Source organism: Drosophila pseudoobscura, chromosome 2 (assembly GCF_009870125.1).
Source record: "Drosophila pseudoobscura strain MV-25-SWS-2005 chromosome 2, UCI_Dpse_MV25, whole genome shotgun sequence".
NCBI lineage: Eukaryota > Metazoa > Arthropoda > Insecta > Diptera > Drosophilidae > Drosophila > Drosophila pseudoobscura.
This window is the reverse complement of record NC_046679.1, coordinates 29899109-29921596: the sequence shown is the minus strand read 5'-3', so window position 1 is coordinate 29921596 and position 22488 is coordinate 29899109. Positions and strand designations below refer to the sequence as shown.

The window sequence follows — 22488 nt, the reverse complement described above, 5'->3', positions numbered from 1 at the left end:
GGGAAATTTGAAATTAGCACTAAAGTACGCGCAATATTTGAAATGCTACTCGTATACTAGCCCGCACTTGTTTCTTTTTGGCATATAAACAAATTACTTGTAGATTTGGATTATCATATGATTATTTTAGATCTTTTACTTGTATAATTGAGCTTTGGCTTACAAAGTAGTCTAGAAAAAATGAACTTTTAATGCTATTAATTATAGATATATGTAGATAGATAGAGAAATGCCTGCTGCAGCGCTGTTAACATTCGAATTATCGCTTATTTTCCATTGCTGGGTCTTGGGGCGTTTCGAACGCCATCACTATACATTAGTTATCAACATCACGGTGTGTTTGCTCAGTGCGGCTGGCGATCTGTGACCAAGCCCATATCCTCCTGTATCCTCAGGGTCAATGGCAGCGGCCGTTGTGGCCAGGTGCGGCGTTGGAGCAGCGTCGCTCCGCTGGCCAATTGGCGCTGCAGCGCCTCGATGGTAGGATAGATGTGCTGCTCTACAAATTCAGCCACCGTGTACTCATCGTACGCCTCCCACAGCAGCTGCTGTGCCTCGCGAGCCATTGCGCGCAGCTCCTCAATCAGTATTGGCGTTCGGGCAATCAGCTCGTGAACTCTCAACGGGGAGCTGAAGTTGTGCCTCACATTGTAGTCGGAGAGCCAGGCGCTCTGCTCGCGCGTCTGCTGTAGATAGGCTCCCACTTCGGCCAGTTTGTCGTACAGGCGAAGGGCATACTTGAAGACCATGTGGCCGGGATAGTTGCAGACAGCAAACAGTTGGCTATGATGGGCATTCGGATGAAGTTCCAGCCAGGGGCGACCCGAGCGCCGGCTGTCCGGCTGAAAGACGCACTGCAGCACGCGCAGCAGATCGTTGTCCCTTGGATTAGTGCTGAAATAACCCTTGGAAACAGTCGACAGCGACACCATCAGGCTGGGCATTCCCACTGGCAGCAGTTCGCACAGGACGGCAAAGTGATCGTATCGCTGCCAGCCGGTTAGAGCCACACCGCGCAGTCCTTTGGCAAAGCGTCCGCCCTCCTTGGCGATGACCGCCAGCCAGCGTATGTTATTTTCCAGATGATGCTGCAGCGGCGGCACCAGCAGGCTCTCGCCGAAGGCTCCCTTGTAGGCCGAGGCCACCCAAGCACTGGGAAAGACCTTGGCATAGGTGTCCCACAGCTGCGGCTGGATGAACCGATAGATATCGCTGGCATACACCCACACCATGGGCTCCACATAGCTGCCGATCTGCGAGTGCTGCAGCTCGCTGAGTGACATCGTTCGCAGCTGATCATCCCAGATGACCACGCCCAGTTGGGGCCAGTGGCGACGCACAAAGTGCGAGAGACTGATCACGTGCGACAGGAACAGCTCGCTCCGGAGTCTCTGGCGGCAGGCCTGGCACTCCCCCATGCGCTGCACCTCATCGCATCCGATGTGGATGTGCGTGAACTTGATGGGCAGTGTCGGGGCTGAGGGGGTGGCCTTGCCGATGCACTGTAAATGCAGCTCGATCACCTGGGTGAGCATCTGCTCCAGCAGGGCCATGCTCTGCGGCTGACTGGGGCAGATGGATTGGGGACTTTCGGGCAGCTCTCGCAGCTGCTCGAATCCCTCCAGTTTCAGGACATACTCCAAATGCCCGAAGGTCTGAAGCAGAGGCATCACACTCAAACCATGCAAGGCGGCGCACTCCAGAAAGTCCTAAAAGACTATAATAAGTTAAATGAATCTCTTGAATCCCTCAATGTTACCCTCAATTCATCTTCTTTGTAGGCATTGTGGGCGGCCAGCGGCTGGAGGGCTCCAGTAAAGGGAAACATATCCTCGTATTCGATCAGTAGCCCCGTGGCACCCAGAGCCCTGAGCATCGGCAGCAGTTGCTTGAGGAAACTCAGCTTGGGCGGGGCCCCCTTCAGATCCAAGTGGACGAGACGCTCGTTAGGGGAACGTGGCCCGTCTGGTCCGATACCAGCCACCACGGGAACGCCCATCCGCTGGAGATCGTGCTCGTACTGGGTCTGGCGCTCGGCAGAGCTGAGCATACGCTCATCCTCGGCATTGGCATTCAGCTCCTCCATTCCGGCGTTGCGCTGACGCTGCTGCTGTTCGAGTATCTTCAGGCGCTCCTGCTCGAACAGATAGCTCTCGGACAGCGGCAGTGGGGCCTTCTTGGCCTGGGTGGGACGCAGGAATCGCACGTTGCCCAGACGCTGGACAGTTGGCGCCTTCTCTCCGGCGGCGTTGTCCTTGAGTCGATCGGCGCGGAGCACACGGTTGGCCTGGGCAATTAGCTTCTGGATAATATGGACCTGCTGGTATCCCGGGTTCTGCTGCTGCTGTTGGCGCTCTCTTGCCTCAGCATTCGCTGAGGGAACCGGCAGTGGTGGCGTGGTGGTCGTATCGATGAGTATGGCCCATGTCCAGAGACCCAGCAGCACGAGGCCAGACACTACTAGCAGGAAGGAGAGTTTGCGGCGCCAAATAAATATCCACAGATTCGAGTGCATCTGCAGAGAGGGAGAGGGCGAGGGAGAGATAGTGGGTTAAGTAAAGTGGAGCCGAGCCGAGGCCCTGCAGAGTGCAAGCAACGGAAAAACTTTCTTCATTCGCCTTTCATAAATATTTGAAGATCCAACAAGTAGCCCCCGGAGCTAAGCTATATATAAATCTGCCCGCAATTCGAGTCGCCCGCATGTTACACATACGCCACCGTCGCCGCACAGCACTCATTGAGGTTAAGTTGAGGGCTGTTGCGCGCTGTTGTTGCCTTTGTAAATGCCTCTCATCCTTTTACAGCGGGGCTCCTAGGGCTATGTACTATGGGCCCCGGCAGAAAGACTTCTGTACTTCTGTCTGCAGAGACTACAAAGGCTACAAAGAGCCACTTATATGGGTTTTTTTTTACTCTTATGAGTACAAATCTCACGGGTTGAAAGAATCAATCAGTCGGACATATAATCTCGCTATTTTATACAGTATGTTTTGATCGTTGTCGTCGTCTGCTTGAGTGAAACGAGGCTAGAGAGTCCGGGGTAGACGCAATATAGGATATAGGAATATAGGATATAATGTGGCGGAATAAAACCCTAAACGTTTCATCTAAGGAATAGGTCGATCTACGAAGCGGAAGGACCAATATATATATACATATATATTTTCTAGTGGATCGACTACCACTCTACTGTACTCTCCTCCATTATACTCGTAACGACTCTAAATGTTGTGTGGCATATGTAGCTTTAATGGAATGTTGAACTCCCAGATCTACTATTAGCTTCTGCCATTCCTTCCCCCCTCATTCTCTTTTATTGCTCCAATTAAATTCCGTTTATCTACTTTTCTGCCCCACCATGGAAAACAAACCCTGTTGCATAGCGTTATGATGGCAAGTGCTCTGCATTGAATGCTGTGCGAGATTGTTGGCATTCGGTTTAAATAGGCACAACTGGCTGCTTATTTAAATGAGTTTCTGGCCGAGTCATAAAAGCAGCGCACATACACACATAGATAAAAGTCAGGCACAATCCAGCAGCAGGAGGAGGAGGAGCAACAGCTTTGGGGCCTGGGGCAAAAACTTGCAGTTCGACAGGCGATAAATGCAAGTGTTCAAGTGGAAATATGCAGCTGTCTGTCTGTGTAGCGGAAATTGAATTGCGTTGCGTTGCCAGTCAGAGGTCCCCCCCCCCCCCCACATTCGTGACTGACTCCCAGACAAAGACAAACTCACACTCAAAAGTTCTCGAGTCCTTGTGGACAGTGTGCCAGGACGGCTTCGGCTGTGGCTGAGTGGATGAGTTGAGCTGTAGTGGATCATCAGAGGTAACCACGCGTCTGCCCGTTGAGTCGCAATTGTCGCAAATTGCTGAGTGGGCGAGGGCAAGAGGTGAGCCCCGGCTGTGGATGCTGGTAAACTTCATTTCATTAGTGCCAAAAGGAAAGCCACAGCAGCCGCAAAAAACTCTACAATTTAGCTCAAGACATCTTCAGTTGTATTGTGGGGACATACCCAGCTACTCTTGCCTTAAAGTCCGATCCTTGCCTCAACTCTCAACGCAATCGAATTACAATTTTGTCACTCGAATGATGGTAACAATACAATTAGGGATTCTTTTGTGTATAACCCAATGGGTGTTGCCATTTATAAGCTTCATCAATGCTACAGTTTCAGCATCCTTCAGCTCGGTCATCATCCATTTTGCATTTGGCAAATAACCAATCGAAATCCGATTGCCGACCCATTTGGCTTAATCCACATTTGCATTATTCCACTCTCTCTCTCTCAGCCTCCTCCTGCACTCCTGCACTACAGCACTCGCCTGACTTTCCAGCATTTGTTGTTGCCAAAAAATAGTGCACTCAAAGCGCTGCCAGCGGAGAATGGAGAGCGGAGAACATACAAATATTGTATGCATGTACAGCACTCGTATGAGTACTTTTCTCTTTTCAATCAGCCTTTTCTATACCCTTGCAAAGGGGAATATAAAGTGAGATGTTGGTTACACACGGCAAAAGGCACGTCATGCGGCAGAGCCCCTCGGTTATAGGGTTATGACGAAGGAGGTATAGGACTTGAACTTTATTTGTTTGCGGCTCTGTCTATAAACCAATAAAAAGTCTCAAGACGAAAGAGTATTCAACCTTCGACTACTCGAACCTCTCGTTCAGGCACTTTTTGTTGTTGTTTGGTGCATCAGAAAGCCACAAACAATTTTGAAAGGGCGCTCGCTCTCGTTTTCGAGCGCTTTGTTGGCTGAAGTTCTCTTTCCGCTCGAGAGTGCGGAGCGGAGCTGGCGAGGGCCAGAAAATAGAGAAACCAACTAAGCAAACAAAACGCACAGACACCCACTGCAGACACACAAAGGACAAAGGAGTGTGCAGTGCAGGGCAGCGCAGAGGCAGAGGCAGAGGCAGGACGAGTGTGTGTGGCCAGGGGGCGTGACATGGGCCAGAAATAGGCTGCCGACATAGACATATATAACAATGCCCCGACTTGTGGCCACCCGTGCCCGAGCCCCTGCCCGTTCGCCTCCCCTTTGATGTCGAATTTCAGACATCTGATGCTGGCGCTGATGCTGACGCTGATGCTTTCACTTTTGCCTGTTTGCTCCTGCCACAGTCCACGTTGCATATCTGCCTGCCTGCCACAGGACCAGGAAGGGGCGCTAATTGCATTCGGGCTTTAGAGCAGTTCAGGCAACTGTTTTCAAAATTAAATTTAATTGCGCCACAAACCATCGGGCCAATTTGCAGTCACCATTCATTCGGCCATGGACAGGAGATCTGCCGGGGAAACCCCACTATGCACCATCCGTAACCTGCTGTGTGGGGCATGATTTCCTCTCCTCACACCCTTCGATGTGAAGTGTTTGCAACGCCGACCGCAGCACAATTTGGCAGCTTGCCACAAAAATAAAAATGAAACTGAAATATTTTGCCAAAACAGCAACAAAAAAATCTGTAGAGAAATCCTTAAAGCGGGCTCTGACGGACTTGAAATGCACTCAAGCGCTGTTTATGATTTCTCCCAACCCCTCAACACGCCCCCACTTTTTCCAGCGTATAACGGGGTATAAGAGAATGCCACCCAAAATGTTAGCTGTTCAATTTATAAGGAATCTACAGGAAGGAAAAGATATTGAAGGACTTCTTCAGCGTTCAGTCGAGGAACCTTTACACAGACCTCCACTTTTGATCCTCTCCTATAAGAATCAGTCAGGTATCTCTTATAAATAGGCGCTGTATATATGATAAATCAGTGAAGTTTCATTGAAGAAACAGTCCAATAACAGGGAAACAGCAGCAGCAACTGTTTCGAAGAATTTCCTATACCAAAAAAAAAACAGTTTGAAATGAGATAAATTCCAAGAATAGCACTATTTTAAACCGATTCCGATCTACCATCAAAATTTCCAAGCAACCGACTATGGCATAATCTTAACTCCGTAACTTTTTAAAATGTAGAATAAAAACTGGGTTATACTATTGATTGCACTCACAAGAAGATTTTTGCTGAATTTACTTATTGGTTGGAAATGAAAGCCTGATCTATTACGAGGAAAATCAGAGGCTAAATAACCAAATCTTTTGGAGAACATAGAAGTTATAGACGGCTGTATGAAATGTGATGAACCTGGGGTAATCGAAACCCTGGAACATCTCATTTGCAACTGTCCGGCTCTCTCTCTCACCTGGGCATCACTGGAAGATACCTCCAAGAAGACGCCACAGCAATTACTGGCCTATGCGAAAAACACCTCGATTCGCGAGGACTTTAGAATCCCATAAACACCATGAACTCTCTCCGGATAACTAAGGGCCATATTGGCCTTGCTGAGGGCCGTTTAGGAATTTCATTATTAATGCAGGAATTTGATTTTTACTAATTTTCATGATTAACTCTTTAATTGAATATTCTTTTAAAGTATTAAAAGAGGCCTACGGCTACTGTCGCACAAAAAGCACATGTATTTTGTATATCCCTGCGGTAAGCGGTTGAATCATAGCATCGACTTTGAGATCTGCGCAAATTTTAGACACATAATTATTATATATTCTTCCGTTTAAAAAAACATCCAACATGCATTAGCCATATAAAAACAGTTCACTCTTCGTTAAAGAAGTGCAATCTTTGTTGGCATTTAGTTTCTAATAGTTTGCTTCAGTTAGTAGATTCAGTAGATTGTAAATTAACTGCCAATTGCTGCCAATTAAGCTGGCAAAATGGCTCCAATTAAATGCAATATTCCTCTGGGCAATTAGTGTTTCACATATTGCTTTTGTGTGTTGAAACCAGTTTCTATTTGCAGATAGTTTCCCTTTTGGTTTACTGCCACATACGCAGGACATGCAACTCTTTTTATTGTCGGGAGCAGGGCTAGACTCGTATTTAGTCAAAAAGAAAGAAGCTCCATCTACCTTAAAAAGAATTTCGCAAACAATTTACAGAGTATGGATCCATGGTCTAGCATACACTGGCAGCAGGCCATTCATCGTGGCTGCTCCTGGCTCATGCTCCTGGCTTCTGGCGTCTGGCGCTCCCACTGCTGTTTCAGCATTCCCATTCACTGGCTCCAGTGCTGGCTCCGCTTAAATTGCATTCCCTGCATTGCATTTTCCGGCAAGGGAAAACTTGCTCCAACGCAACAGGGGGGCTCAAGGGCAGAGCAGAGCTGGCTTAACGTGGCTTTAAGCGTAAAGCAGCAGGCCCTAGTCGGGCCATAGATTACCCCAACGGAGAGCCAGAGCGGGGGAGTGGAGGTCGATTGCATGGGCATGCAAAATATTGTGTTTGGGGCCGGCTAGCCCTCTTCAGACCTATCGCAACGAGAGCCATAATCGGCAATTAGGCACTTTAACGCCTTATTAACGTCCATTAGCCAGTGCGCAGCCGACTAATGGCCGACGAGCTGAGGGCCAAACAAACGATGGGATATACATATCTTTTATCCCCACTGCAGCCTCAAGATGGAGCTCGATGGGCACTCAAATATATTTCACCAACTCGCAATGCAGTGCGCTCTGGGGGCAAGAACAGCTGGGGCACGGCGCGGCAGGGCGCGGCACGGCGCGGCACGGCGCAGCTCGGATGGAGTGCTTGCTCTGCTATGCATGCTGATGATGCTGATGCACATAGCCGGAGTTCATACCCATTCCCATTCCCATAGCCTCTGGTTAGCGCCTTTAAATTGCTGGCAAAGGATCCAAATGGATTTTCCAGTTGAAGGCAGTCAAGAGAAATAGTCCAATTACACTAGGCAGCAATATTTTTCCATTTACCCATTTGGGAGAGTTTAAGTCAAGTAACCTCCATGAAAACCGCTTGAAACCAGGCAAATATTCACTTCTGTTCTGGGGGGGCATTATAAAAAACTCAATAACGAAGAAAAGCCCAGAGTTTAACCTCCACCTGAACTCTACCTCTGCCGCCCACACAGACAAAAGGCCCAAAGCACATACAAAATAGTTTTCGCTATTGACCCACTTTGAATGCCATAAACAAATTTAATTCAGGCCATAAATGCATTTTGTTTTGTTGCCAAAAAAATTGGCAATAAAATGTATGCCTTTTCCCCCGTCAGTCCACCGTTTTTCCCCCACGAATAACAATATAATTGGCAAAGCAAATGAAAAATCTACAGAGGGTAGAAAATATAAAACAAAAGTTGTCGCCGTAATGGTTCGTGCCTGGCATCTGGCATGAGGGTCTATATATGTACATCCTTGATGAAATAGTTACTGCCAGGCCCCACTAGGACCTTGTTCCTTCCTCCCTTCTTAGTAATTTTCCTGAAACTTCCCTTGCTCGTTGCAGGAACGGGAAAACTTAGCAAAGCTTCAAAATTGTCTGCATTCCGTTTTTTGCTTGGGTCTCGCTGGCCAGGCTTAATAAAAACGTTGTTACCTACTTCATAAGTAGATTATAACTGCAAAAGTTTAGAGTGAAAAAAGCAAAGCATATCATGGAAAATGGAGAGACAGAGAGAGAGCCACAGACCCAGACCCGGACACAGACACAGAACGCGTGAAAGGGGGGGAGTGAGAGAACATCACGTCTATAACTATGCAACACTTACTCGTAGTTTTGTGCGCTGCAAGGCGCTAAACAGTAAAAAGCAGAAACTGTCACAGCGTCTGCTACCAGCAGCACAAATGGGGAAAACGACAAAAAGGTGCAACGATCGAGGGGCACGACTGCTGTGATACCCCTTAAGGTAAGCCCACCACAAAGACAGGAAAGTCAAACGAAGCTTTGGGCTCTCCACTGATGCTACCTATGGTCATCTCACTTGCTCTTTTGTATGTTGTATGGCAAGGATATCAGCTGGCTTAGGTATTTTCTATAGCCTTCTTCTTTGATTCCATTGCAAGAGCTGTCGCTTAAGCTTGTATTGCAATGCTGTCGATTACCCTCTTTCATGGCAGGTTCTTTTGCATGACAATGCTCTCGATTACTTTCTTACGTGGGAGGTTCTTTTGCATGGCAATGCTCTCATTTACGGTCTTTCATAGGAGGTTTTTTAACATGGCAATGCTCTCATTTACGATCTTTCATAGAAGATTCTTTTGCATGGCAATGCTCTCGATAGCTCTCTTTGCTAGAAGTTTCTGTGGCATGGCAATGCTCCCATTTACGGTTTTCATAGAAGGTTTGCATGGCAATGCCCTCGATTGCTCTCTTCTCTAGAAGTTTTCTTTTGCATGGCAATGCTCTAGATTACATTCTTTCATATGAGGTTCTTTGGCATGGAAATGCTCTCGATTGCTCTCTAACCTAGAAGTTTCTTTGGCATGGCAATGCTTTTACCAGATTTTACTCTTTTTCCTATAAAGATCTCTTGCTTGGCAATGCCTTTTCGTTTGCTCTGTGCAACAGAGCATTCCTTCGATATAAGGTCTTCCTCATGGCAATGCCTCCTCTTAATATTACAGCCTTTCCGTTTGCTTTATTTACCAAAATATTTCTTGCACTACGTCAACAGGAACTCGGGGTCTGTTTGTTTTTTGGCCATATTAATTACAGGATGCAACATGCCCCAAGTGCATCGGGGTATGAAAATCACGACAAGGCCACGTAGCTAGAGAGTCCTGCTTGAAAAGGGACACTCGGCAGCTTGGTGTTTATAATTTGAAATGATTTTTTGTACTGCAAACAGCACGGATAAAAGAGCACACAAAAAAGGAAAGCCAGGCAAAAAGAGGGCGAGATTGGACATGAAACGTGTTTGCTGCTTGTCACACAGATTTCTAGACAGAGATTCCTCGAGTGCTATATCATACAAGAAAGGATGCTGCAGAGCAGATATAGGTAGATCTAAGATTGTTCTGTGGCTGATTGCCGGGGAGGCATGGCAATGACTAAGCTCCGCCTTTGGCTCTGGGTTTTACAGCTGGAAATTCAATCAGAACATGTACAAGCATGTTTGCACTGACATATGCTTCGGCGAATCGATTTCAATTGCATTATGGGCATTAGAGTGATTTATGAGTCCTAGAGTGTGTGGAAGACAAATTGATTGAAAAATGGTAAAGTGGAGCAAACAGATGGAAAGGAAACTGCTCTCTTGATTCATTTTCCCCTTGGGTGAGAAGAAAGGAACTGCATTTAAGGCTGAGGGCTTCCTTCGATATTTGCTTAAAGCCAATCAATGGCTTACCATTTCTGTGGGGATGCATTTTCCATCAGTTTTAATCACTTTGGCCTGGCCCTAAAGTCAATGCACACGAATGGATTCAACAGTGCGTATGCGTGATATTTATTTAACGATAAGAATGCAGCAACCGCAGCAAACATTATGCATCATTAAATTCGAATGTCAGCGTAATGTCATGCATATTTATATATATGTATATGCAGAGCAGAGCAGTTTATGTATTTAAATTCCCTTTTACATATATTTCCGGTCTGTAATTTGTGGCTCACACAAAAAACCGACAACTTTCAACGCCTTTTAATTCCAGTAAAAGCCATTAAAATCTTTTGTTTCACAGGCAGCAAAATGCCGACTAGCCTGGGAGATACTCACTCGAGTGGAGCACTACCCCCACACCCCACACTCACTCTCTCTCTCTCTCTCTCTGGAGTGCATCCGTCTGCCTGCTGTGTGACTGTTGACTCCTTCGTCGCCCTGATGACAGCAAATGACGAACGTTGACAACAAAATGTTTACTAATGCAGACAGACCCAAAACAGTGACAGCCGACTGATGGAGTGGCGCTATATACGAGGAAGTGTTGCCCCACATAGGCAGGCAGGCAGCAGAAGGGAAGGAGTGAGGTGAGGAGAGAAGAGAAGAGAAGCCCACCATATGGAGGAGCCCACCTAACAAGGCAGGCTGGCTGGTGGAATGCACTCTGGAATTGAAACTGGGGCCTCGACTACGGGTCGGGTCGAGAGCTCTGATTGATGTTTATGAATTATTAAGTAACTGCAGGGAGATCGAGATGAGCCAGCGCTCCCCATGCACGGTATCTATCCCCTCTCTTCTATCTACTGAGTGCATGCTGTTTGATGAACGGCAAACCAGGAAACGCTTTTCCAGAACCCAATCTAAAACCGGATGATAGCTTCAAGACCAAAGAGGGGTCTTACTTAAACAGTTCTAGGGGTATTTGGTGTTAGAGAAGCTGAAATTTGGCCTTACGAAGCTAATAAATGGTCACCGGTTGTTTGTAGGATTGGGCAAAATCTTTACAAGTCACCCATCAATATCATTTATTTCATGGATTCTAGATAGAAGGCCCAATTAGAATGGTTTTTATATTGTTTTGGATTCCAAAAATATAATTTTGTCCATTGTAATGACCCCAACTTTCGGCATCGTTTGTGCAGGTACCAAAACCACTTTTTATACCCGACACACAAAATGAGTATTGGGGTATATTAGATTTGTAGTAAAAGTGGATGTGTGTAACGTCCAGAAGGAATCGTTTCCGACCCCATAAAGTATATATATTCTTGATCAGCATCAATAGCCGAGTCGATTGAGCCATGTCTGTCTGTCCGTCTGTCCGTCTGTCCGTCTGTCCGTCCCCTTAAGCGCCTAGTGCTCAAAGACTATAAGAGCTAGAGCAACGATGTTTTGGATCCAGACTTCTGTGATATGTCACTGCTACAAGAATATTTCAAAACTTTGCCCCGCCCACTTCCGCCCCCACTAAGGCGAAGATCTGTGGCATCCACAATATTGCACATTCGAAAAAACTAAAAACGCAGAATCATAGATAATGACCATATCTATCAGGTTGCTGTATCTGGATCAGATCAGATCATTTTTATAGCCAATTTGCACTGGCTACGCAGCGCCCGACGTCACGCTCAGACTGATTTTCTGTCTCTCTCGCACGCACTCTTTGTCGTGTCGTTTAATATTAGCGGCGTCTGGAGGAGGAGGAGAGCCATACTGACTTAATATCGGGTATAACTGTAGAGTTGCGGTGTCCGCAGCAACTCACAACGTTCCCCCTCGTTTATCATTGAAATTGATAGATCAGAGCAGAGTTCCCATAGTACTTATAAGTGATGTTTTCTTCCGCAAAAAAAAATGCTTAATGAGCACCCGAAATTCACTTTTTGTCCTCTAATTTCTGTAAGGCACAAACAAAATGGCGCAGCGTTTTCAAATTTTGACAGGAATCAAATGACAGATGCTTTTTGACAGATGCAGTGTTAGCCTATCAAAGAACAGGCGGGAAATTTAAAAGGCTACAAGACAATAAATATGAAGCCAATAATATATCCAGAATTTAAAACAAAGATTGCACTCTTAACAATCTCATCCTTTATAACCTTTTCTAAGCGTTAAAGCTCTCCAGTTCAGTTTCTTTGACACAAAATTCTCTTCTTGATTTTGGAAGTACACCAATATTAAATGAAATACCCCACTTACACTTGGGAAATAGTTTAAACTTCAGTTGCAAATCAATTCGAAAGTCAACAAAGTTCAAATGAAACAGGGGAAACGTGTGAGTGCACCTGCACAATTCCACCTTCTACGAAATCTCTTCTCCCTCCACTTGGACCCCCAAATGCAATTCTAACTTTGCTGCCAATTTTCTGTGTATTTGCGAGTGTGTGCCAAAGGCTAACCAGAACATGTCAAACACTTGAGTCAAGCCAAAAACTTTTGGTCAATTGTTTAACTGGCTGCCGCCAGCCGGTTGTATTTGGTCATGGCTTTGGGGCATTAGTCAAGAGTTGAATCCAGGATTGAGGTGGCCAAAAGTGAGGCAAACTTTTAAGCCAATTTGGAAAATGCTACCATGTATGCCTCGCCCCCGCTTCCATGCTTCATTTTAAACCATTTTAAGCTCTTCTTCGGGGAACAAGTGCCGCAGCTAGTAATTAATCTTTGAGTGGCGCAGAGGCAGAGCCACATAAATCACTGTCTGACGGGGCTGCACGTTGCAGCATGCAACATCTGATGTTGTCGCGCCATACGCTCAACTTTAGTGGAGCCACTGTCGCGCTGTCACTGTCCATGGCATGTTCTAGGGTTTCACTAGTCGAGTGCTTGTTTTTCTTGTTGCTTCTAATATGTCTTAAAAATTAATTAAGCGCCCGCTGGCTGCTGGAACAGAACAGAAGAACACACAGCAGGGCCGAGAGACACACCCAGCAGGACCGAGAGTCAGGCAGGAGATTAGCTGCCAGAACAGAGGCAGAGAGACAACTAAGTCGCTTCAGAAGGAAAGCCATTCTAGCCAGAACCAACACAAAAAACGAGTTTGTTAGATTTTTCATTGAAATTTCCATATTTTCTTGCAGCTTCGGCTTCAGACCGCATTTGCATGAGCCCCTCCTCTCCCGCACATCATCCCCATTCCATTCCATTCTGCAGTGCAATTAAAATATTTTCACTAATTTAATTTTGGACCAAGCGCACGGGCGGGGGCATTATCATGCAAATTATAACAATTTATACGCATTAAATGCAACAGCGAATAGCCATTCTTTTCTCCACTGCCACATTTTGCATAATCACCCCCCTACCCACCCCTCTGCGTACATATATATCTTCCTGCCGCTTGTATCCTTCATTGTGTGGTCCCCCCTTTTGGCATTCTGTAAATGCAAATAGAAATGCAAAACTTTTCACATCAAAAAAACACAGCAACAAACAAACTGAGGAATTCAATTGAAGCACGTCGAAGGGGATATGCGCTTCCTTTGAAGCTAAGCCTATTCAAATAATCAGATTGTAATCATTAATCATAAACCACTCCACACAGGCTTTGGTAGATATTTTACAGGTACAGCCTGAGCAAGCAACAGACCCAGGAACGCAAAGGAAAGAAACAGCTATAAGGAATTGGAATAGTGGATATGAAACAATGGGCTGGATGATATTCAAGTGTTCAAATCTCTGCTTTAACAGTCCGGGTACAGTCTGAAAAAACAACAGACCCAGAAACGCAAAGGAAAGAAACAGCTATAGGGAATTCTAATGAATTGAAATAGTGGCTGAATGATATTCAAGTGTTCCAAATTCTACTTTAATTTGTACAACAACTCAAATATTATTCAAACTATTTATTTTCGAAAGGCTTCAAATAGCAAAACTCATTTTGTATGTGCTTTACTAATTACAGCACAATTTTTAGCAAAACCATAAAATGTTGTAGAGTTTGTTTTATGAACTTTTGTGGGGCGAATATTCCTTAAACTTAATTACTTACAACTGGCTCGCTTTGTGAGAGCAAAAGAGATTACAAAATGCCAGTAAAATGTAGTCGGAAACTGGAGTTTCCTTTCGTTTACCTGACAAACATTATGGCCAAGTTCTAATACCCTCAGATAAAGTTTAAAAACCGAAATGCAACGAGACTGTTCGGGCTGTTAGAGGCATGAAATGAGCCTGGCAAAACTTATGTCTGCGGTCCCAAGGACCAGCAGCTGTAGGAATCCTGCCTATCCTGCGTCTGGTTCTGGCTCTGGCTGTGGCTCTGGCTCTCATTTTGCATGCGAGAAATGTGGCACTGCTTGCAAATGAGATTTCTTCTGTTGTTGCACGCTTAATGCCATTGTTGCACGTTGCACGTATCCTGCGCATCCTGCTGCACGTACCCATTGTTTACATTGGGAATGTTTTCGTTTTGCTTGTCACCGTCTGCTCAGTGGCCCCAACACCCTCCCACACAGCACACACCGAGGACAAACAGGATCTCCTGTCTCCTCCCAGCACAAGGTCTGACTTCAATACGCACTCATGCAGATATAATTTGTGCAAACGCACAGGCACACGCACATACATCCCTTATTCCGCACTCCGCATTCCGTACCCCTCAATCCGCAGACCATATACCCCAATGCGATGTCATCAGCAGAACTCTAAATAACTTTCAAATGAAGCACTATGCAGTGCTGGTATTCGTGACCGCCAAACAAATGGACACAGGAGCGCAAAGGGGGTTCCCAAAAGGAATGCCATCATGGTAATGGAATATTAAAGGATTTGGATTACAAATAAATACATGAAGAGGGGACATGGCTAATATACTCTTCCTTTTTTGATCATCTGATCACAATTGCAAATCTTGTATGGCTTATCGTTTCATTTCGTTGTTCCAAATTCCCATATAGTCCGCCGGAAGGGGAATGGATCGTATGTAAACTCACTCACCCATTCGTTCCCCTAGCATCATTTAGATCTCTCTTTTCTGAACTTTTTTTGATCCTTTCCATATATTCCATTCTCTGATTGGAATTCATTCCATTCCAAACCGATCAAAGTGTCCCTTTCCTGATCTGCACCCAAAAGCTTTCGCTCATTAGCCATTTCTACTCTGTTCCATCCTTTAACCATCTCGGCACTCTATTTACCCCTGCAATACCCCTGCTTAAACGCAGATTGCGTTTCACGCATGGCTGCCAGCGCTCAAAAGTGGGCCTCGACGGACCCTGGCACTGGGTCTGCCCACTGGGAAATGTGCCATTGTTTTTAAACTATATATACACTCACGTATATATGTATGTATTTGGCAAACTTTTTCGTGTTTCTTGTCCATACGTTTTATGAACATTGTAAAATTGTGCTGCCTGATTTTTTGCTCGTCCTTTTCCTCTTTTTTTTTTGTTTTTGTGTGCGGTTGCGGTAGCCAAAGTGTGAATGTGTGAATAAGTGAGTGTGGCTGTTAATGTGTGTGTGTGTGTGTGTGTGTGTGTGTGTGTGTGTGTTAATGAAAAGTTCCCCCAGTTTCCACATGGCTAATGAAATATTTAAATGTAATTTTGGTGCGTTAATCAAAACGACGTTAATTAACTGTGGCAAAATGTTTTAATTAGGACATATAAAATGTATATGGTGCAGGTCCCCTCCCCCAAAAAGAAGATCCCTACACAAAAACCAATACTCTTCTGTTCTAAGTGTGGGTCTGGCTGGAATTGAAATAAACGTAGCCTACTTTTGCGGGTCCAAACCGAACATGAATCAACTTTTTCGGTGGCATGGCCGTTTTTCAGGGCAATTGAATTACAAGTGCCACTGCTGCAACCTGCAACGACGACCAAGACTTGCAAGACGGACACCAAAAGCGGAAAAGGCAAAACGGAAACGGAAACGCCTGCCATGTGCAGCGGTAGTGGGTAGTGGAGCGAAGGGCTTGAAGATGGCTTCATAAATCCGGATGGTTGGCAACACCGCAGTAAGCGCAATCCCCTTTTGAACTCTTGTGAAATATATGCTTGCCAAAAACCCAGATGCTGCTTCAGACAACGATACATGCGTGTGGGTTTACGGTGCGGTACGGTTGCGGGGGGTGCGTGATGCGTGGTGCGAGGTGCCGGTGTGCATGTGAGTGACAGAGAAAAATACATGCTCCCTACTTCACTCTTGTTCGCTCTTCCGCTCCGCTTAAGCCGCAAGGAACAAAACGAAAAACAATTTAAATGATAAATCATAACGCTCTCTCTTCGCTATACGTTTGGCGTGGCATAAGGACGTACTCATGCAAGGATGAGGCTGCATGAAAAACCCTTGCGCAAATAAATGCATTAAATTGTCAAGCAATTAGTAATGTGTATGATAGGATAATGTAATGCCATTAATTGAAGCTTAATTCAATTACTCAAAGAGTTATGCGTGCTGTCAGATAGTTTACAGTGCTACAAATGTTTATTAATTCTGATTTGTGGCCCATCTGGGACACACGCAGTCGAATCGCAGTCAAGTCCTTGTGCAACAACGACCCCATTCATGCAATGTTCGAAATGTTTTTAATTGAATGCCCAACGCACATGTGGAACGTGCAGAGGGATGCTGACAATTCTGCTGGCATGGCAAAAAAAAAAGGTAATGTTTGGTAGCCAAAAGTCAACAGCATGGAACAGAGGCAGAGAGCCAAAACCCAGAACAGCGTCAGCATCAGCCTTAAATCCGTTTTCGATTCCCATTTAGACGGGGATTCACACAAGCACACACATACACATACACAGGAGGATACGGGCACAACAAATGTTGCCCTTGGGAGCTGTCAATGGGTTGGAGAGCCCCTGCTCAAAATGTCGCCCTCAATTTTAACAAAATTAGAAATGCAAAAGGATTACCATTACGATTTGTTCAATAAAATGTGTCAAATAAAAATTGACAAAAGGGAATTGAGAGAGCAAACAAGACAGGGCCTAAGCCCCCTGTACCCCCGCCGTAAAGCGCCATTATTCATTTGGTAAACGATGGCCCACAGGAGGCAATCGACTGGGGGACAGCCGTCACCAGTCTGTTCCGTTTGAATGGAGGGCTCCAATATGCAAAATCAGCAAAGTTTTTTAACTTTCAAAAAGGGGTAGGGGAGCGGGAAGTGGATGCCGCATGCAACGCTTAGAACTCGGTCATCACGTGCTCGATAAATGGCCAAAAAAACCAAAACCAAAAAAGAGGAATTATGTATGTTTATTTAAAGTGCATTTTTTTGAAACGTAACCATTTTGAAACTTAACTGTTTAGGCCGGTGTCGTCACACTATAATTAACTGCATGGCGTATTAGAAGTCGCGTGTCGCAAAGCACGAGAATTGCGAAATGGCAGTTCAATAGTCGAGCAAATTGAAGCGCCGCACCACGCACAGCTTTCTCGAACAGTTGCAGTTGCACTAATGTTTATGCCCCAAGACACAGACTACTTTCATTTCGCGGCAAGCTAAAGTTCTTGCGCACTAGACTTGTTTCAAACCCCACCATGTTCCCGCGCACTAGCTCGTTTTTTCAATCTGGCAATAATGGTACTTTTTTCAAACCTCTGGCAGCCATGCAGCTGCATCAATACCTGCAAGATCTTTTAAATGTGGGGTAAGGCAGGCGCTCTCTTTCTTGCTTTCTTTGTGTCTCCTTACTTTCCATGTAACATACCTTGGGACATTGCAGCGGCCATTGGCACATCGGCTTTTGGTTATTAAAATTTTTTTTAGACAAGATCCAATAAAAGCAGTTTTTTAAAATAGGCCAGTAAATTAGAAAATAGGTTCATTAATTGGATAACATTATATTTAATCGAATCTAAATCGAGGATATACAATCATTTATCAGTATAATTATGGTATATTTTGAAAATGAGACCGTGTTTTTTGGTATTTATTTGAATAGGGTAGAATCTGTAATAACCGGTTCACAACAATGAGTTGCCCACAACAAAATTATGTGGGCATGGCTAAATGTTCTATATAGCTGGTATTATTCGACGGAACATCAAAATTGAGGAATTCGTCGTATTTTTTTGAATCGGTAATGGCCCGGTTGACAACATTTAAATTCTTGTCGCTCACATTCAAAAAGGTTAGATTTGGCGCGAACCACTCGGTATATTTTGAAAATGAGACCGTATATGTTGGTATTTATTTGAATCGGGTAGAATCTATAATAACCGGTTCACAGAAATGAGTCTCATTCCATACACAACAGTTGCAGCAACATTTCCTTGAAAACCGTATTTTAGTCAAAATAAAATACATTAAGATAATTAAAAGAAGCAATCTTGTAGAAAATGCATTTATCTATGATTAAGCTAAGTGGGGAAATCTATATAGCTTGAAATATAGCAATACCCGATTCGCCGCAGTTTCGCTTTTGCAACAATGAGTCTCATTCCATACACAAACATGTTGCTTGTATGCACACATACCCTGGGGGAAATGAATGTTATAGAATTGTGAATACGTTTGTCTTCGAAGGCGCAGTAGGTATCAGGATCGACATAAATATATATAAGGTACTTGAATATGTCTAAAGAATATCAATTTGAGAAAAGTTCTTAATAAATTACGTTTGATCTTCATATAAAATTAGCGAAATAGGGTGTACAAAGAGCTATACACGCATCACGTCTTCAAATACCAGCAACATTGCGACTCTTTTTATACCCGATACTTAAAATGAGTATTGGGGTATATTAGATTTGTGGTAAAAGTGAATGTGTGTAACGTCCAGAAGGAATCGTTTCCGACCCTATAAAGTATATATATTCTTGATCAGCATCAATAGCCGAGTCGATTGAGCCATGTCTGTCTGTCCGTCCGTCCGTCTGTCCGTCTGTCCGTCCGTCCGTCTGTCCGTCTGTCCGTCCCCTTCAGCGCCTAATGCTCAAAGACTACAAGAGCCAGAGCAACGATGTTTTGGATCCAGACTTCTGTGATATGTCACTGCTACAAAAATATTTCAAAACATTGCCCCGCCCACTTCCGCCCCCACAAAGGGCGAAAATCTGTGGCATCCACAATTTTAAAGATAAGATAAAACCAAAAACGCAGAATCGTAGAGACTGACCATATCTTATAGACTGCAGAATCTGAATTTTATCGTATTATTATTATAGCCAGCATCAAGAAAACAATTTCATTTTTTCTCGCCCTGTCTCTCTCTAACACACACGTAGCATAGGCGGCTTTGCTTAGAGTAAAACATTAGCGCCTAGATCTCAGAGACTATAAAAGCTAGAGCAACCAAATTTGGTATCCACACTCCTAATATATCGGACCGAGACGAGTTTGTTTCAAAATTTCGCCACACCCCCTTCCGCCCCCGCAAAGGATGCAAATCTGGGGATATTCACAAATCTCAGAGACTATTAAAGCTAGAGTAACCAAATTTGGTATCCGCACTTCTGTTAGATCTCACTATAAAACGTATATCTCAAAATTTCGCCCCACCCCCTTCCGCCCACACAAAGAACGAAAATCTGTTGCATCCACAATATTGCAGATTTGAGAAAACTAAAAACGCAGAATCATAGATAACGACCATATCTATCAGATTGCTGAATCTGGATCAGATCAGATCATTTTTATAGCCAAAAGGAACAAATCAATTTGCAGTGGCTACGCAGCGCCTGACGTCACGCTCACACTGATTTTCTGTCTCTCTCGCGCGCACTCTTTGTCGTGTCGTTTAATATTAGCGGCGTCTGCCGGAGGAGAGCCATACTGACTTAGTATCGGGTATAACCGTAGAGTTGCGGTGTCCGCAGCAACTCACAACGTTCCCCCTCGTTTTTGTTGAACTTTTTCGTTTAACCCTTTTTTACAATAAATACAATAAAAGCAAGGATTAAAAACTATCCAATCTTGTAGAAAATTGATTCATCAATCGTATAAAATTATGATGGCATGGCTGAATGTTCTATTTAGCTAGTAATATTCAACGGAATATCAAAAACGAGGAATATGTAAAATAGAACTTGACTTCTTCAGTATATTCACGGTATATTTTTAAAACGAGACGGTATATGTCGGTATATTTCGGCATATTTTATCGATAAATCCGCGGGCACACTGCTCTACAACTTGTAGCAAAAACTTGTATTTATACGAAAATTTTGAAATTTAAAAAAACGAAAATTGAAACGAATTAAAACAATAAATCGAAGTGAAAATGTGAACGTTGTGTTTGCTTTTGAAATGAAATCCATTTAAAATGCATTTCAACACACAAACTCGCTGTGAAAATTTCGTACAGGCAGAAAAGAGCCGATTTTTAGTGGAAGAAGAAGCACCACCATCAGCAGCAGCCGAACGGGCAGCAAAAGCAATCGTCGAATACACGGACAAAGCGCAAGGCGAATGAAACTCGTGTGAAGAGAAAACTTGCAAAAATTACAGCAACAACAACAGCAGCAGGCGAAAAAGTGTGTTTAGAAAAGAAATTAAAAACACTCACATATACATACCCACATAAAAACACACGAATACAAGTACACCCCGAAGAGAATTGGTGCAAAAAGCAACAAAAATAAAAACGAAGTAAAATAGCGCGCGGTTTAATAATAAATAATTATATGTATGCGCGCAAAACAAATGAAGAGCCGGGGAGCCGCAAAGACAAATACGAATACGAAAAATCAATGAGATTGTAATAAAATTCCGTATTTTTGCTCCTCCTCCCTCTCTCTCTCTCTTTCTCTCTCACTCGACTCACTCTCTCGCTGTCGTTCTCGCTCTCTTGTCCGCACGAGCAGAGCACTGCCACAGCAGCCTCTCAAATTGTGTGTCTGTTTGTGTTTCTTGTTGATTTTGTGATAAAATTGCAATCAACAACATACACGGTACAACAAAATAAGTGTATTTAAACAAAAGTATTAAAACAAAAGAGTAACGAAAGGTGCGTATGCAAGAATAACAAACAACCATCTGTGAGTTTGTGACAGTGTGCAGTGTGTGTGGCAAAAAGTAGAACGTGCGAGAGAAAACCCGCGTACCAAATTTGATGACGTCTCCAACCTAGACACAACGGCAAACCGAATCGACAACAACAATGGTGAAATATCGGTAGTAATGTAGTTTTTTGGCCTACTACTGTTTGCGGGGACACAGGGACAGAGGAAGCGGCAGGGCAGCTTCAGCGACAGAAACGCCAGCAGTGAAGCAAGCAAGCATCAGCCGTTGTAGAAGAAAAGAGAGAGATGGACCGGTATTTTGTAGTCAGTGCAAGCCAGAACAGAAACGAACCTCGGGCTTGGCCCTGCCAGAACAGAACCTCTTCTCTGCCGTCAGTTGTTGGATTTTTAGAGCCCTGGGAACTCACTCTCGAGGTTGATTAACAGCCCGAAAAGGGGAACAGAACAGAACAGCCAGCCATCACATCACAAAAAAGTGTAGCCACTTTGCATGAAGAGCTAGAAAGAAAAAGGTGTACTTGCCTTCCCAGTATGCTCTTGGATAGCTCTCTGGGTATGGTATGGGTAAACCTTATTTGGTTTCATAATAGATTTCTGATAACATCTGGCCAATGATAACAGCTGACAGTCTCCCAATAAACACCATAAACTATATTCGAGTGAGTTAGAGTGCATGGCTGGAGGCATGCATGCTATTTCACACATGCGAGGCTCACTTCATACGTATTTAATGACTATATTTAAGAGGTTCTGTGAAGTCTCCATTAGATATTCGATATTCGTGGCCCTGGACCTAGTAACGGATGCACCTGCCTTGTAAAGCCAATTGGCCTTATCGCCACGCGCCCTGTCTCTCTCTCGCGGTGCTGTTGTCACCCATTCACTCACTCAGTCACTCACAGTGGTGTGTTAATAAAATGGGGAGCAGCAGCTCCCTAGACGAATTTTGATTTGAATAGCCATTTGACAGCGGGAGCCTCATACAGTAGACAGACAGATTACGTTGCCTGCTGCTGGTCTGGCCTGGCCTGGCCTTTTGCTACCTACGAAACGACCAAACGGAGCAGCCAAGAGCATCACTCACTCACTCACCTGGCGACGAACAGCGACGCACAAAAGTCTGTGCGAAAAGTTCGCGTACATTTAAAAAGATTCTATCAACTATATTTAAATCGCGCGTGTTTTATATTATTAAATTTACAGTGTTTACTTTGACAATTTAGAACTAAACGTAAAATATTAACTAAAACTTCAACAATAGATAAGCCAAAGTGAACCATAATTGTTAGCAGTCAGTGTAGCACTTGTGCCGTTTTGTCGACAATGCGCGCGCTCCCTCTCTCGTACTCACGCAAGTACACACACTCATGCACGGACACGCACAT

At 44.4% G+C, this 22488-nt stretch overlaps 1 protein-coding gene across 2 annotated transcripts; it reads right to left on the bottom strand.

The window, feature by feature from the left end:
• Nucleotides 1-97: 97 nt before the first annotated feature.
• On the bottom strand, nucleotides 98-22395 carry LOC4803182 (hexosaminidase D). 2 transcript variants are annotated; one of them, XM_015182852.2, is made up of 3 exons: nucleotides 22196-22395; nucleotides 1760-2515; nucleotides 98-1709 (listed from the first exon to the last, which is right to left on the bottom strand). In XM_015182852.2, exons 1-3 carry the CDS (start codon nucleotides 22244-22246, stop codon nucleotides 345-347), a joined length of 2172 nt encoding a protein of 723 aa, XP_015038338.2. In that variant the 5' UTR covers nucleotides 22247-22395; the 3' UTR covers nucleotides 98-344. The 2 variants fall into 2 exon arrangements, with proteins under 2 accessions (XP_015038338.2, XP_001359965.3); XM_001359928.4 differs by lacking the exon at nucleotides 22196-22395 and adding an exon at nucleotides 17440-17591.
• Between the last annotated feature and the right edge of the window lie 93 nt (nucleotides 22396-22488).

Bases quoted from the DNA above. Each gene is read 5' to 3' on its own strand.
- LOC4803182 (XM_015182852.2), bottom strand. From the start codon at position 22,246: ATGTACGCGAACTTTTCGCACAGACTTTTGTGCGTCGCTGTTCGTCGC. The intron at 2,516-22,195 runs GTGAGTGAGTGA...CCCTCTCTGCAG, and splicing joins GCGTCGCTGTTCGTCGCCAG to ATGCACTCGAATCTGTGGAT. The intron at 1,710-1,759 runs GTAACATTGAGG...ATAGTCTTTTAG, and splicing joins ACAAAGAAGATGAATTGAGG to GACTTTCTGGAGTGCGCCGC.